Source organism: Bicyclus anynana, chromosome 10 (genome assembly GCF_947172395.1).
Source record: "Bicyclus anynana chromosome 10, ilBicAnyn1.1, whole genome shotgun sequence".
Classification (NCBI taxonomy): Eukaryota; Metazoa; Arthropoda; class Insecta; order Lepidoptera; family Nymphalidae; genus Bicyclus; species Bicyclus anynana.
The window spans coordinates 16,835,489-16,854,168 of NC_069092.1; the positions used below are offsets into that span (position 1 = coordinate 16,835,489).

Genomic DNA, 18,680 nt, shown 5'->3' on the forward strand with positions numbered 1-18,680 from the left:
CACCTTTCGGTCTCACTTGTATGGATAGTGATATCCACCTATATGTAAGTCTTGGAAAAAATGTTCTACTGAAGCTAAAGAGTATTATTACTTGGAAGTCCTGCATCAAAATTATATTAACTATTCCATTCACACACAGGCAAACGATAAGGGTCAGACAAATTGCAGCAGACGGCGCAATATAAGGGTCCACGCTATTAACGGGACGTAGTACGTGGCTACGACTTACCTGCACTATAATGGAGTACTAATGCAAACGTATAATTAAACACTGTCTCTTTGACTATACTGACGTGTAGTATTATACAGGGTGCTTGGGAGTATTTCCCATAACTTCAAGTTGTTGACGAGTCCACTTATAGGAACCGAACTACATACCTAATATATTTTTTTACTAAAAAATAAAAACTATGGATGGACATTATGATGTAGATCAATTAAAATGGACGTCTTTTTGTAGCACTTTTACGTACAGTCAGCTCTGGTAAACAATGAAAATTTCTCGACAATTTAAACTTTTTTTTATTAAACTAATGAATACGTATTTCATACATTTTTTCAAAGGTACAACTAAAATAAAAAAACAGTCAAAATTATCTATATTTAATCATAGGAACAGGTAGAAATTAATTAACCAAAAAACATCAGTATAAAAAAGTAAATCCAAGTAAAAACATCTAAAATGAAAAATTTATACTTTGCATGTACATTTCGAACAGTGACCTCTTAATAGGTTTCGTAGAATTGATGAATATTTTATCTTACGACCTTATCTTTTCCTGGACTTGCCGCGTCGATAAACGTTTCACTTGTCAATTAGGCTAATTTGAACTCATTATCAATTTAGATGATTTTCTCGTCATCTTGTCTCAGAAAATTGCCTTGTAAACGAATAGTAAAGTTATCAAAAAACACTTGACAAAAGGTTTTTTTTTAAATTAGCTAACTAATCGTAATAGTAGGTAAGTGAATAATTTTGAATTTGAATTTTATTTCAAAGAGCCATATGACTTTTAAAATATTTAACTATTATTTTGACTGAGTGTACTACTTAATATCATAGATCAACGTTCTAAGTTTATTTTACGAGCGGTCGCGACGTATCGCCCGAAATACTTAGCACGGATAATGTGTAACTACTACATTTTGTACACTCTATTTGGTTTACTTGTATAACTCTATGTACTAGGGTTAACAACTGCCTCGCTCCTGTGGTAAAGTGGTAAACCTGTGCGGCTACGGATTATGAGTTCAGGGTTCGACTCCTGGAGCGGGTTATGAAATATTAGGTTTAACTTTTCTACAGCCAGGTAGCGTCGTTGTGTTGCGATCTCATTGGTAAGGTTACCGGTGTAACAATAGACACATGAGGCTCAATACTTATGCCTCAGGTGATTGAGCTCTTTGTAGGAAAATTCCTTGCATGCCCTACAAGGTGCTTTTCTGTCTATAGGCAACGATTTTTCACTTAAAATCTGCTGGCTTAAGAAGAAAAAAGTACTGGCTACGAAGCACAAGGAAGTGGACTGGCATTAAGACAGTCTGAGAACTTTTCCGCCTAGCCGCGGACAAACAGAAGTTTAGAAAGCTGACCACCGACCTTCAGTCACGGAGAGGTACTTTAAGAAAAAGAGAAGGACCTCTTGAGCATGTCAAGACCATAACGCTAGCAGTATTAGTAGAAGCATCATTCAATGATAATGACCTTGAAAACTTTATATCGTTAAATAAAAAAAATTAAATAGATATTATTATGTATAGTAGAGTTGCAACACGATACATACATCATAAAACAGAGGCTGTTATTTGCTTGTCATAAAATATGCAAAGAGAGGTCGTTGACTACGCAGGCTTTTGAAGTACTTCCTGTACTAAGTACTTCCTTTGCGTTAACACTGTAAAGCAAAACCGAAATAAACTGCAATTTAAACTCAAACTATAGAATTAAATTTTAGTCAGTATTTGACGTACCAGAACGCATCAGTACTAAGTTAGGAGTTAAAAGAAACGTTATTTTTCATGCTTAACAATAATGCTTGCTTTCAGACAAAACCCTTTCCCATTTTTAGTTGAAATAATAAATTTCCGATTACGAACAGGAATGGGCACTTGACATCTCTCGCTTAAAATCCATTCACACATTTTTTTCGGAGTTTGGTGAACAGGTCGATGCATTGTAGAGTGGCGTCACGACGCATTTGTTACTTGTGAAGTGCTTTTACTAGCTTCATTTTTAACTTTCGATGTTTATTTTGCTAGACAAAACTTGTTACTGATGTTCACTACAATCAATAATACAGAACGTAAAGGGTTTAAGCCCTATATAACTGAAATGTTACGTACAGTTTTAAAACTCAATTTTTCCCTGGTTGAAGGTTTCCTGGGTAGTGGGTTTCCCATATCCATAAGATTTCTATCCGAAATCAACAGAGTAATTTCTGTTCAATTTCAAAATACCTACGCGGAAACCTTACTTACTGATTTTCCTTCTTTATCCACTTCTTCAACATATTATTTCAAATATCGGACTCAGACAATCAAGTCGGCCTTTACTTGCATGGCATCTCTTTCCCACCGCTTTTAGATATGGGTAGAAAGCAAAGCTTTTCTAATAGACTGGAAAGTATTAAGTTAAGATTGAATGGGGTAACATTCATTCTAACAATAATTTTCTTTAAGTAAATAACGGTCAAGTTTACAATCGTGCGGGCATGAAAATGGTTATTACTATCAAACGCCTGCTATTTTGTGCGCGTAAAATGAAGATTTTACAATCCAGCAGGAATCATTGATTTTATTGGCATAAAAGTACCATATATGTGGTTCATTAACCACCTCAATCTTCTGATAGAAGTCTTAATAAAATAGGTTCAGCTGTTATACAGTCTAACGTGACAGAAATACAGATAAATAGACAAAAGTTTGTTTGTGTTGTAGTATCGTGTAAATAGCTATAAGCATTTAATAAAAAAAATCATATTGAAAATCATAGAATTTCAATTTAATTTACAGTATTGATAGTTGATAGCAATTGCTATCAACTGTCGAGAGCAAAAATAACCATTTAAAAATATTCATAGTCCTGTCTTTTTAGTGTCTAATTAAAGTTCTGTTAACAACCACTTGAGGGGTGGTAGACCATACAACGCGGTGACAGCTCGAAATACAGCCTACTGTTTTAGTACGATGACCTGTCAATTTTATTTCAATCAATTCTAACCCGTATAGTTAACAACATACAGTCTAGAATCCGTTGGACGTTATATTGAAATGTCACTCATATATTTTGTACGTGGAAACATGGAATATTTCATTTTGCATTTCAGACGATTTATTGTTAGCAATATTAATTGGTATGGAAATTTTTGGTTTCATTATTCTTGTTCGCATTAATTAAAACATATTAATTATAAAACATACCGGTTTTTGAGGATAGTTCTGCGTTATTCACAGACTAATTAACGTAATAAATAAATGTAACATCTAATATAATTATATTAAAACGCTGTTTTGTTTAAGCCCAGATACAATATGTTCGTATTATGTTCAAAAATTTTGCTATTGTATAATAGTGAGCTTTTGCTTTTTATATTATAACAGAATTTGACCAGTTATAGTTTTATTTTAGATTCTAGATGGCGCTAATAGTAGATTGTGACACGGTAACGTTTGGTGTTACAAATGGTATAAGTAAAATCTCAAACTGCGAATTAATGATAGAATAACCAGTTTTATTATAATTATAAATTATTAATATAGATATAGATGAATTATAAAAATAGGCTTGTTTATTGAGAAACCGCCACGAAAAATGAAATAAAAAACAATAAACTTGAAAAAAAAACCATAATCTTCTTAATCTTTAAGAAATTGTCACCAGACGTTAGGTTTTGATAATTTGCATTCAAAGAAATCATAGTTTACAGAGATTTTTAAAATAACCTTTGGTAACACAAACAGTACATTTTGATTATTCAATTCCATCTCAATAACAGTTAATTGCATCCTTGGTTTTAGGACGAAGGGCGAAGGAATGCCCCTTCAATTTCCTGTTCAACCTTGCCACGCTAAAACCGTCCTTGTTCTGTGAAAAATAAGTGCCAAGTGCCACGGAGCCTCTGATGCAGATTGGCCACTAATCAAGACGTCAGTGAGGCCACGAGGCCAGTCCTGTGGCCTTAATCTGGACTCCAGATAAGATATATTAGCTCAATCGGATTTAGTTCAGCGGTGTCTACTGTCTATGGATGACGTTAATCTATATTCTCTTTTCGTTTTGACGGCCGAGTGTCGCAGTGAGTAGTGTCTTCGGCATCTAAAAGACTGGGTTCGGTTCCCACAGTGAGAAAATATTTGTGATTATCGTTATCAATATTAAAAACATACTTTAACAGCCAGTGCCGTGCACTTCATACATGCATTAAAGCACTGCATACCCTGAGAAATATTTTGTTTAAAACTTATGAAGCGTAGATTAAACCACTTTGCTAAATCATCATCATCATCATCATCATCATCATCATCATCATCATCAACATCATATCAACCGATGGACGTCCACTGCGGGACATAGGCCTTTTGTAGGGACTTCCAAATCACGATCCTGAACCGCCTGCATCCAGCGAAGTTAAGTTAAGTTGAGCTAAGTTAGGAGTATATTTATTTATTTCAGCTGTCAAAATTACAACAATTAATTAACTAGTCTATTATTTTCCATGTTTCAAGTTTCTATATCATGAAATTCAAATTGTTTGTTGGAAAAACATTCCGTACTGTCCCTCAAGAATTTCCACTTCATTACTTAAATGTATAAGAATTCCTAAAATACAATTAGAAAGGAATGCAAATCACTTAGTTTTCCTTACAAATCAAATTAAAAAATGATAATGTTTTGTACTGAATCAATTAAGTTTGTTAGTACAGGTATTTAAATACGGACCCACCGCTCATTTCAATCGAATCGTACGTCCTACGCAGTGTTAATAGAAATTCCCAACAAAGTGGGAATAAAATGGAAGTCGAAAACTCGATTAAACGGCACTATGATTAAAATGCATGAAATGCTAACCTTTTACCCGGATGCGTTCTCTCCCAACCTCCAAACCGTTTAGAAACAAATGTGAAGAAACGCTAAATGTGCGATAATATACTCTATTTTTATCACTATACAGTGTGTGGGAAGTGCAAAAGCGTCTTGTTTAATAGGCACCAAAAATGCACATGCGTCAAAGCTACGCCGTAGACGCTCTACACTCAGAAGGCGCGCGCCCGCCGACCCGACCGCGCGTAGACCCGCTACGAATTTCCCCCTCACAACTTCGGAACTTTTAATACTTTTCTATCGTACTATGTTTTGTGCTCCTTTTGATTTGCCGATGTTTGGTGTGCATTGAATACTGCTAGAGTATTAATTCCTAGTATATAATGACTTGAATTTAAAATAAATAAATAAATATGGCGCCGTTACGAGTGTTGAGTGATTTCGATGACTTTCAGAACTTTTCTACACAACCGAGTGAGAGACATCACTTGAGGCATAGGAATCATTCGCGGGACCACTCGAGGAATCATTTTATAGATGTCGTATCGAATTCTATAATGGAAGTGATGAACGCGAGGTTCGTGCCGGAGAACAGCGTTCTACCGGACATGGAGCCTCTGGCTACCCATATGGAGGATAGGCCTCTGAGGTTGAATATAACGTTGAATAGATCGGACTTTGACGTGATGGACAACGAGTTTATGTATAGACACAGCGGGGCCATGACTGCGGTGTATTGCGTGGCGTACTTGCTGGTGTTCGTGGTCGGTTTGATCGGCAACTGTTTTGTGATCGCCGTGGTGTACCGCTCGCCGCGCATGAGGACTGTCACCAACTTCTTCATCGTCAACCTCGCCGTGGCAGATATACTGGTGATAGTGTTCTGTCTGCCCGCCACTCTCATGTCCAACATATTTGTCCGTGAGTACTTTCAATATTTATTTATGACATCATTTCAAAAAATTAAAATAAATAAATAAAAATATTAAACGATATACTTCAGTAAGTATAAAATAATTTACAAGTCATCAGTAAAGTGTAAAAATTAAATCTTTCTTATAATCTACTCGCTGTATTATTGATTTTTTTATTAAAATGTCAAAAGTTCGTTTTACTACACAAAAATATACGATGAAATATATACATAAGTAAGTATAAAACATATAACAATCATTCGCGGTCATTAAAAATATCTGTCGTCTATACTTGTGCAATATATCGAGTTATCGATATGCTCGTAATAGAATACCATTATAATACGAAACAAAGTTATCATATTATCATTAAACTTTACAATACCTAACAGTTATAAACCGTATTATCATTAAAGTTTACTGGTCGTTAACGAGCGTATTCATAGATGTAGACAATTTCTAGGTGTGTTTATGTTACGAATGGTTTTATAAGTGAAGAGTTAGGTGTAATACATTAAATAATTATAAATATTGAAAGCAAAAAGTATAGTAAAAATATATTAATGAATAAAATACTTATACACTGAATAGCATAATCTAAAACTTTTTTTACTTAAAAAATAATGCTAAGTTATACAATCGTATCTTGTAGCACAGAGCTTTATTGCCAGCTTATGCTCGTCCGGGAAAGTGCTACTACCATGATTATTTTTGCCTTCGAAGGCATTCTTGGAAGATATAGTAGCAAGTGGAATTCCAGGCACAGGTTAAAAGGCACAAGGCGGCGCGTTGTAGGGCGTGTTCCTTGCATGCCCTGCAAGTTGTTACTATGAAGAATCTTTCCACTTAACATGGGTTTGTTCCGTCAAATATATTTATTACTAGCGGATGCCCGCGACTTCGTCCGCGTGGAAATGTAAACTTTTAACCACTATTTTACCACTTTAGAGGTTGAATTTGAAAATTTCTTGACTCACATTATATTTCGTATTTATTATGATTTATCCTATCCTAACTAAAATTATTAATGCAAATTTGAGCTTGTTTTTGTCACTATTTAATGTAAGACTACTCCACCGATTTTTTTAATTCTTTCACTATTATAAAACCACATTTTCATCCAGTAAGACAGATAATAATATATTTTACCCCCTTATTCTTACGAAAACGGAAACTACGCGGGTGAAACCACAGGTCATCTGCTAGTAATGCTATAAATGCGTATAGTATGCACTTTCACGCCTAATCCACCTATAATAAGATTTTAAAAATTCTTTCACCTATCGAAAGTTACATTATTTTCGAGTAACAAAAGCTACATTTTTATCTCCGTACTCCCACGGGAACGAGAACCATGCAGGTGAAACTGATATCTTGGTTATTAATATAAAATATATATCAATTGTTGACGTCATGGAGGAACTTAACCCTTAACCCCTAACCGGCATGTAACCGCGATGGGAAGACAAGGAAAACTGCCAAATCCATTATCGGAGCGATATCAATAAATCTGTCAGCCAACAGAGCCTATCAATTTGTCTAGCGCCGGCCGACATGCTGACTAAACGGTCGGCGTATTCTTGGTGATTCCTCCCCATTAGTATTTGTTACATAGGTAAAAAAGGGTTCCTTGATATTGTTTTTTATGGTTTCCAAGTTTTCCTTAACTTATCAATCAAATGACAATTACTCAAATGTAGGACTGTACCATTCCGAGTGTCCTAAGTTCGCTCTCTGCCTATTGTTTAGGATTAACATGTAAGAGCATGGCTGAGTAGAGTAATACTAAAAATAGACTCTTAAACCCAGTGCTGATTGTTTATTACGAGTTATTCATTAAGGTAACCAAAAATATTAGGATCTGAGAAATCTGTAGTAGGTCTACCATAGGGGATCTCATGTCTAATATTTATGTTATGAATTACCTATTACGGGCTAAAAATCTCCGGTATCATACAAGAGAGGAGGATTTGGGACTTAAACCCATTCCGCTGCTTTCTAAGCTAAGAAAGGGGCATTAAAATGTATTCATGCCCGCAAAATCACTCGAAATACCCTCATGAGTAGATTAACGTAGTTGCAGCCTAGCCATCCTAAGATATCAAAAGGGTAAAATTAATTATAATTAAATAGATCCTAACGTATTATATCTCGTTGGTCCAGTGAATATCCGCTTGGTAGGTTTTTACAATTTAGGTCCTTGACTACAATCTCACCTGATGATAAGTGATACATTCAGTCTAAGATGGAAGCGGGCTAACTTGATAGGAGGAGGATGAAAACTCCACACCCCTTTTGGTCTCTACCGAAACCATCGTACCTCACGGCATCGTACCGGACGCTAAATATGTCTTTGCCGGTAGGGTGGTAACTAGCCACGCTCGAAGCCTCCCACCAGCCAGACCTGAACCAAATACGAAAATCCCAGCCGGGGATCGAACCCAGAACCTCCGTTTTGTAAATCCACCGCGCATACCACTGCGCCACGGCCGCCTCTCCTATTAGGAAGGAAGTCTGGCCATATACTGGGCCTATAATATACCGTTAATGATTATGATGTGACTAACAGGGCAATATCAAAAGCTTGTAAAAAGTAGATGACATTGTATGTACACTAAGTGTTTCACTTTCAATACGGCGCACAGTTTATGGGCGTTTATCTCCGGCCGGAGATCACCGCTGGAGTACAGAACACAAAACGCTTTCTATTTACGACACGGTGCCGCCACAACACCACTATTACTGGAAAGGACGCGAATAAAATACAACCCGTAGTGCTGAGATTGAAAACGTTTTCGTTTGTTCGCTTTAAAAACTTTTTTGTTATTTTGTCGCACGACAAAAACTAGCGTTTAAATTGTTTCGCTTATGTAAGATTACATCGGAAAGTAATTACTTTTTTTTGTTGTTGTATAACGATGACCCACTATTGCTTCGCGATTAATGTGGTCGGACTTAACATTATGAGGTCGTGGGTTGGGTTCTCCGCACGTCGTCAAATAGTATTGTGTATGTAAAATGGGTTTCGAAGTTAACAAGGAACCCATATAGTCACGCCATGTACGTCTGTTTATCTGTCTGTCCGTTTAGCTAAGAGACTATTACTAGAAAGTTATAGTTTAGTATGAGTACATAGGTAGACATTAAAAATGTCAACAAAGTAGTAAATTAAAATCTCCATATATATTTTTAGGGTACCTCTCCTATATGTAAAGTGGTGATGAATTTTATTTTACTCGTTTATGTCTTTTAATAGGAAATCATTAAATAGGTCTTTAAGTATGAGGCGTCTATCAAACACTATTTTTCATGTTTATGTTTGTTAAATAAAAAGGTTTAAAGTAACAATTTTCGTAAGAGTCAAGTGTCCCTCCTCTTTACTAGTTAAACGCAGAACTACTTTCGCACGTATTTCCCATAACTCCACGGTTTTATTCTTTAAGGAACATTAATTAAAAATGTCTAACGAATATGTCTTCTAAAATGAATATTTTCGAAGTAAAAAAATTTTCTTTTGTAAATAGATCTAAAATTGTGTCCCTTAAATCGCATCCTTATATTATTACCTAGCCAAACTTATTCATGAAATAAATATCATGAAGTATAAATAATATCATGAAGTAGCTTACTATGGATGTACCAATTGCAATATCTCTTCGATATCGATAGTCTTAGCACTACGATTACGTATTTTAAATTCAAGATAAGATTAAGGCGTGTGGTACATGGATAATCGGAATTATTTAAATTACTTTGTATGACAAACACCAAAAAGTTTTTTTTATTAAAAACAATTAGTTATGCAGTTCAGCTCCTATAAGTGGACATGTCAACAACTTGAAGATATGGGAAATATTCCCGAGCACCCTGAATAACATTCCGAGTTTGACGGCCTCCGTGGCGCAGTGGTATGCGCGGTGGATTTACAAGACGGAGGTCCTGGGTTCGATCCCCGGCTGGGCCGATTGAGGTTTTCTTAATTGGTCCAAGTCTGGCTGGTGGGAGGCTTCGGCCGTGGCTAGTTACCACCCTACCGACAAAGACGTACCGCCAAGCGATTTAGCGTTCCGGTACAATGTCGTGTAGAAACCGAAAGGGGTGTGGATTTTCATCCTCCTCCTAACAAGTTAGCCCGCTTCCATCTTAGACTCTTGCATCATCACTTACCATCAGGTGTGATTGTAGTCAAGGGCTAACTTGTAAAGAATAAAAAAAAAAAGAGTCACTAAATATCAGACGGCAATAACAAATTTTATTAATAGCAAATTTGTTTTACAAGAATAAAAAGTCGTAGTGTGCAAAAGAATCTGCTTTAAAAATAGTTTATCTACCTTAGCTCAAGTGAATTTTTTCACAATTCCTGCAGATTCTTGCTCCTTTGTGGAGCGGTCACCGGGAAAAAAGTCCTCAGGAAGGAATTCATAAACGTCCTTTTTTAACACGGACGCTAAAAAATATAAGTCTGATTTCCATCGTTTGAGTTCTTAGGGTGACCGCACATTAGCTACTACAAATACAATAAAGCATAAAGTGAGTAGGTATAAAGTATTCACTTTATAATGTATAATGTAATATTATAATGTAGAACCAAAAAGTACAATAAATCTTGATTTTATTTTTATTTCTCTTCATGTGGGATTTGCGAACAAAAGTCTACAGATGTTACTGTAAAAGTAATTATACGATACCTATAACTTTTTTTGAAAACTTTAGTATTTCATTGTATAAATATTCAATGCTATCTAAGAATTTGCAAAATTACAAATTTAAAGATGACTTGTTAACCGTTGATTGAACTGTGATTCAAAAGCTTGACGAAGATTCAACAATACCGATGCTATACTTATATACATAATGCTATTTAGAATTGAACATTGTAAAGGAAAAGAAGTCTCACTAAGATGCTCTAGTTTTGTATAAAAAGAAACGTTAACGGCTATAAGGCGAATTGTGATGATGGCGTTTAGAGTCGTTGGTAATAAAAAATTGATACCTTGAAATAGAAAGAATTCCGCTCCAATGTGTGGTCGCCCTTAGTCTTCTATCTGTTAAGTTGCTAGAGCACGTTCACTGTAACATAAAATCTCGAATGCAACTTTGATTTTTACGAGAAAGCTAAGTCTGGACGAGGAAAGTTTTGTGCTGAGATCTTTGAATTTTTGTCTGTCTTTTGTATCTACTCGCATACACTAGAATCTAGATATTTGAGTGCGACTACCTTTATTCGTGTTTTGTAGAATAGAAATGCCTGCAATTTCGATACTACAGTAAAAGAGTACATTTTGACTCGTTCCATTGAAAGAGAAACTTTCAACAAAAGGTTTCGTTTAGATTGTACATATTAAAACAATTTTACCGATTTCCTAGGACATTCAGAAAAATAAAAATATCTATTAGAGTAGAACCTCGCGGTTTCATCCGTGTAGCTCTTATTCCCTTAAGAATACAGGGATAAAATATTGCCTTTGTTACTCCCAGATAAACTAGCTTTCTATTACTAAATTTTTTTAAATTGCTCTAGTAGTTTTTGAGTATAATTCGTTCGTTCGTAAAAAAATAGCATTATTATTTCTCATAACACGTTAATGTGGGGTCATTTTTCATGGACTTTCAGCCAGTGCGTATGAGGTCTTTTTGAGGCAAGGTTGAACTTCTTTTCAGTGCGTATGATACCTTTCTGACCTCATAAAGTTATTTTATTTGCATGAAACTTTACCATATTAAACTTATGAAGGTGTGTTAAATTTTATTAAATTAAATTTAAAGACCATTATTTATATATTATAGGAGTATACATTATAAAATAAACATGGCACCATCAGCAGATGGCGCTGGGCGTATTTAAATACGTGATAATAGTGCTTTCCACGTGATTTTCCGAGGAAAGGATTTAGCGTGAAGCAACATTTATTTTATTAATGAAGGGGAAAATGTTATCTGAAAAAGAAAATAAATTCGATGTTTTTTATTATGACATTTCTATGCTCTGATATAAATCTGCATACATGCAATACAATTGAATGTATAGCTAATTAAAAAAGAAAAGAAATTAATTAGTAATCTTTACTTATTTAGTATTAAATTTAAATGAAACTTGATATGATTTGAAAGTCATTAATTTTTCAAGTAAAAATTGGTATGTGTACTCATACTACCAAAACAATTCTAAAAATAATGTCATTCAAGATTTTTTAAAATTCTACCCCTAAATGGTTAAAAAGGGGTTCAAGTTTTTTTAAATATAAATCGTTAATATATTGAGTAATAGTTTCGTAAAATGACTATTGGACTATTTACTAAATATAACACAAGTGGAAATATAAAAAGAAGGGGGTGAAATAGGGGAAATTATATCGAATTCTGCGTGGACGAATTTGCGGACGTCCGCTAGTATTAACTACTAGCTGACGCCGCGCGGTTTTACCCGCGTGGTTCCCGTTCCCGTAGGAATACGGGGATAATATATAGCCTATAGCCTTCCTCGATAAATGGGCTATCTAACACTGAAAGAATTTTTCAAATCGGAACAGTTGTTCCTGAGATTAGTGCGTTCAATCAAACAAACAAACAAACTCTAATAATAATATTAGTATAGATGATGATTAAACATCATATAAAATAAAATGCTTAAAATGCTTTTTTATCGCGAAATTGTACAGTGATGAAAATACTGTAACTTTCATACTTAGCAGAAAATTTCATAACTCAAGAAACATTCATTACATGAGTTATATAAGTTGGTTACAAAACTTTAACTAAGTCTAATGGTAGTAACATAATGAAGTCGATCGTTCGCTATTAGGTAATAATATACTGGGAATAGTTAAATAACTTTGGTTTGGTAAACAACATATTTCGATAGGCATAACAAGGCATAACATAAGTAACAGAAAACCGCTTAATAAGTTAATACAATATTGTGTAGGCGCTATAACAGAGAATCTGTACTAAATTGCCGCAGTTATGAACAGTAAGTAAGCTCTCATTCGCACGAGAGGTTTTTTAACGGACGTTTTACCACCAAGTATTTTTTTTTATTCTTTACAAGTTAGCCCACCTGATGGTAAGTGATGATGCAATCAAAGATGGAGTGGGCTAACTTGTTAGGAGGAGGATGAAAATCCACACTCATTTCGGTTTCTACATGACATCGTACCGGAACGCTAAATCGCTTGGCGGTACGTCTTTGTCGGTAGGGTGGTAACTTGCCACGGCCGAAACCTCTTACCAGCCAAAAATGTTCACACGACAGCGTTTTCAAAACACGACGCTTTTTTCGAGCAGTGTTGCATTTTCAATTTTGGGAAATAGACCTTCATTTAACTTCATACTAATTTTCTAACGTCCGTTAAAAAATCTCTCGTGCGAATGAGGCTTAACTGGTATTATAAACATTTTGTGAGCTCGCCGTGTTTGTCTAACCGCCTACGTTTTCCAAGTCTGTGGCGGGATCCGAGGAATTTCACTGAATATGGGCTTCTGAATAATATTTCTAAGTAAACAGTTGTGAGATGTTACAAGCTATTGACTTTAACGGACCGCTGCTCTGAAAGGTTTCGTTCGGAGTTTGGAATTTGTTTGTGTAAACTGTTATATTACAATTTATTTATTTGAACTGAATCATATTATACTTTATAAATAAATCTTTTCATATTTTGTTTTCCATGACATGTATTTTGAAAACAAAAGCTATCTATATATTAAGGAACTAGTTAAAGTCACGCGTTCTTACCCACGTGGTTCTCGTTTCCGAAGGAATACGGGGATAATATATAGCCTATAGCCTTCTTCCATAAACCAGACTCTGTTATCCAAAGCCACATGACTAATCAACGAACAAACAAGGTTTTTAAACACCAAATAGTACATAATAAGTGAATATGGTATCATTATCATAATTAACAGCTTATGGACGTCCACTGCTGTCTCGAGCCACCAGCATCCAGCGTCTATATGGTATACCTACTATTTATGGCCTGATTCAGCGGTTATTCCATGTAGCACCAGATCAAAAATAGAGTCATGGCGGTTCTAAGCTCCATGTTCTCATGTAAAGAGAGAGGCTTTGGACTTCTTACCATTAAATAGGCTGATAATAAAGAGGAGAATTTGGTACGTACTACATACTAACATTATTCGAACCACACACATTATTCATCGAAATGAAATCTCACAATTAATGCAACCCTTTTATAACAGTACGTTAAAAATAGAAGCAATTTACTGAACGGTGTTAAACGGTTTAAATACAGGCCCCTATCATGTTCCGTCTGACCCACTGAACTCTGCGGGGACAGAAAGATCATTATTAAAAGTTTGCCAAAGTTTCGCCAAGGCCGCCGAGTTTAACCGTAGGGATTGTGCGGCTTGCGGTGTCAAATTATAATGGACTGGGAGCCTGCGATAGCCACACTTTCCTTATTTTATTAAAGCTGTTTGTCAGCTTATAAAAACGAACAAGAGTGAGTAGGCATATTCTAGAACTTACACCGAGTACTGCTTTCCATCAGCCATAATTATAGTCAAGGGCGAGCCTATCTTTCATAAAAAAATGCTTCTATCATAGGTACGTAAAGCCAGCTACTATGAAGACTAGAGCGCGATGGCTTTAGGAAGTAGCAAATTTCAAGAGTTAATATCCTCTTATTGCTGAAAGTGTATAAATTTAAAATATTTTTCCTAATGTTTTCTACATGAAAAATCATGTCTCCAGCTTAACATTATGTCAACCCTTTTTTATAGACTTTAAAAAGTATGACTTTGATTAGGGTTTTAAAAAAGTTGCTACGAAACTAAGTCAATGGCGATTGAGGACATAATTATTTATATTGTGCCGAAAACTAACTCAAACTACTCCTCTTCTAAAACACTCCTGAAGACTACCTACCATACTCCTCCCCTAAAAGACTCCCAAAGACGACCTACCATACTTAGGTCTATGGTGAGAGCATGAGCTGCAAACTTTCAGCTTTTATAAAATGAGGACGGTCTAACTATTACAGGCTGTCGCTTTATAGCGCGCACACTTTGAAAAGAGATTAATGAATGACTTGGACGTTTTGGTAATGATCGTAGGACTCCTCACACACAGTATTACAATATCATCATTATCAGCCAATTTTAATGACCCACAAAGTTCTGCTTCCTCAGTTTCCTTATTCTGGAGAGAAGGAGTAGATATAATGAAGGCCATTAGACCCACTTGCTGTTTTACAGGTCAGGAGACTTCGGCTGCTGACCAGCTCAGTTATGCACACTTACACTAATTAACGCTCCAAGGTAACTAGCATGTGGCACGGCGATTCTCTTTCTACAAACACTAAAGTAACGCTTCCAAAACTAAAAAAAAACGTTTTTTAAACGTTTGCGATAGGGGATTAAGAGGACTCAACACCGAAAGACCACGGAATCGATTCTTGCCCGTTGGATTATTATTGTCGTATTTACTTCTAATACAGTCTTTTCGACTAACTGGAGGTGAAAAGGAATAATAAAAAACATGTTAATTTCCGCTTTTCAATGTTTTACATTGAAGCTTTCAGTGTTCTTTCGATCAATTATTTTTAGTTCAAAAATAATATACACTCACACTGTGCATGCTGCATTTTATGTCCACTTTGCAATTTTCTGAAACAACGCAAGTACCTTGAGAAGATTTTGATTTAAAAACAAATTGATAAATAAGCAAATATTGCCAAATAAAATCCACCATCACACAATTTGGGTTTCATTAAAATGCATTTTATATAAAGCAATACGTAACAAGCGAGAGTTATATAACAAAATCGCCATTTTGTAACACAAATATTTTATTTGATTCAATTTGTTAGAGTCCCGAGCGGCCCCGATATCCGAAGTTGGCCGGAACAGCGCAGTTTGCTCGCTGAGTGCCATTTGTCAACAACTGCGGAGTTGGGCGAAGTTGGGTGAAGCAGGCAGGTAACTGTTCCCGGCGCTTACCCGCATCCGATTGAGCTGAATCCGTTACATTATTGAGTCGGGGAATTTGCACTTTGGAACTTGCAGCTAATATACTGCAAATAGCCATGCACTTTTGAATAATTGCATTGTGAAATGTAAATACTGGCATTTGTTTCCTTTTTATTGCTCGTACATTGGCAGAAGCAACTTCGTTTGCGTGGAAAATATTAGTATCTGTCTAATGATGAAAACCGCATTAAAATCCGTTTCGTAGTTTAAAAATTAAAGCACAAAGTGTATTTGAACACTTTGTGCTTTAATTTTCGGCAGGAAAGTCTTGTTAAGTACATTAGGATAGTTTTATTTATTTTGTGTCATACATGCGAATGCGATATGAAAGCCGTGATAGCCCAGTGGATATGACCTCTACCTCCGATTCCGGAGGGTGTGGGTTCGAATCCGGTCCGGGGCATGCGCCTCCAATTATTCTGTTGTGTGCATGTTTAAGAATTAATTACCACGTGTCTCGAACGGTGAAGGAAAAACATCGTGAGGAAACCTGCATACCAGAGAATTTTCTTGATTTTCTGCATGTGTGAAGTCTGCCGTTCCGCATTGGGCCAGCGTGGAGGACTATTGGCCTAACTCTTCTTATTCTGAGAGGAGACTCGAGCTCAGCAGTGAGCCGAATATGGGTTGATAATGTTGATGTGTCATATACAATTTGATTACTTTAAAGGCAACAGTGAGGCATTTTCTAGGCACTTCAACTTAAACCTGATCACTGCTTGCCATAATAGTCAAGTATTATAAAAAATATGTTTACATTGAACTCGACTTCAGATATTTGAAATTTATATAAAATAGTTGTTCACCAGCTTATAAGAGGTCGTTTACACGACATAACATCTTCAAAGTATTACTATTTTCATGTCTCTCTATTAAAAAACCAGTGAGACACAAAAAATATTAAAAGCGAGCGACGGGATCAAGTTATAAGTGATTCCGAAACGCGTCGTGGCCCGGCGGCGTACGAATTACGTGATTTGAACGTTAATCGTGCTGTGTAGCGCGTTTTGCTGGAAAATTTTAAGAGGAATTTAACAAGGGTTACATTTTTATATTTATATTGTTGTTAGATAGGGTTAATTTTACAGATTTGTTTCACTTGGGGCTTATTTGATATATGTTTTTCTTATGACGTCGTCGTCATAACGGAAATACTTGAAGAAGCCTTTTCTAATTCCTATACAGCATCGTACCGAACGATGAATCGTGGTGGTACGTCTTTTTAGGTAGTGTGGTAGCTAGTCATTGCCGTCGACTACTAATCAGGGATCCCTAGAACATTTTTTTACACCTGATTACTAACAAGCTAATTTTTCGTGAGTAGCCTTACTTTTTTATTTCCGAAAATTCTTGATTCTGGTAGCTAACTGAGTAACAAATAACCTCGTTATTGATGCAAGTTGGGAGGAGGGTAGAGGAACAAAAGTTGTTACTTACCAGATGTTTTTTTACTGTTGATTAATTAATAGATAAACGGCATAACAGCCACAAATTGCGTGGTCCATTATCTTGTTGCGATGCTCTAAAATTTTCATTTCCTGGTAACTCAATTTTTTCCCCAGAATCAAGAATTTTCGTAAACGAAAAAGTTGATCGTCTCATCGAGATGAAGTTACTTTCGAAAAATTAGCTTGTTTAGTAGACTATACCATCAGTCAAATAATAAAAAAATACCTAACATCAATCAAATTATAAAAAAATGGTAATTCCATTCCATTCTGTTTTAAGCTTTGGTCGATTCAAAACAAACTTACATTTATACAAAAACTTTAAAATCAGTTATTTAGAATCTGTAAATATGTGTTCATTTTTCAATTTTGCTACTATTCCAAAATCAAAAAAAAAAAAAAATCATACATTACCAGGACAAACATAAACTAACGAACAGTCATTTTAATGCATTTTAATGTACTTGTATTCAAAAACCGCCATAACTCTTCTATAAGTTTACAGACTAAATATTTGTTTTAAGCTTAGCTTTCTTGTTCTTACTCTAAGGTTCTAAGTGAGTTAAAGTTACCAAAATCAAATTATAACGCGGTCAGTCCCCCTTCTGTTAGAGAAGCCATGACGTTTACCATCAGCACTTTGTCTAACAAATAAAAGTTAGTGCGATCGTCTGATAAATTTTTAGTTGATGCAAAAGTTTTTGTTTGTAAGCGGTTTCTTGCACGGACGTCGGATATAAAGGTAGCATCCTAGAAACTTTATTTGAAGGAAAACGAATAGTGAAAAATTACTTATTAGATGAAAAAATAACAAAAATTGGTATTGGATTTTAGTCAAATTGAATCAGTAAGCTTTCTTAAAAAAGAATATAAAACTTTACCTACCTACATAATTTGTTTCGTTGAACAGAACCTTATTTTTGAAGTTCATTAAGCAGAGTAGTAGTAGTGATATCGCTAAATAAATGCGACAATTGTTCCAACGGGAATCGAAACCTACAATAAATCGTAGACAGAGAAATCAAGAACACAAATTGGGAAAGCGTGCCATTAAAAGTCTAAAGATACCTATACAATTTTGATATCCTAACACATTATACTGAATCATTTAATCAACTATTAAATATATATATATTTAAGCTATCTTATAATATACAATTTGAGAAAACGAATGCTGTTATTTCGTGCTTACAATATGTTCATTCCAGTTTGGAACATAGTCTTCTGAAAAAACGGCACGATGTTTTTTTGGACATGATGTCGAAAAAAAACATTGAATCCTATTTG

The 18,680-nt window shown here is 35.3% G+C and overlaps 1 protein-coding gene across 1 annotated transcript in view; it reads left to right on the forward strand.

The window, feature by feature from the left end:
• The first annotated feature begins 5,010 nt into the window (after window positions 1–5,010).
• Window positions 5,011–18,680, forward strand: part of LOC112046970 (neuropeptide SIFamide receptor-like) — a 132,793-nt gene continuing 119,123 nt past the window's right edge. Inside the window, exon 1 of the mRNA XM_024083846.2 lies at window positions 5,011–5,962. Within this exon, the coding sequence (XP_023939614.2) occupies window positions 5,455–5,962 (508 nt within the window). The 5' untranslated portion in view covers window positions 5,011–5,454. The remainder of the gene's footprint in view (window positions 5,963–18,680) is intronic.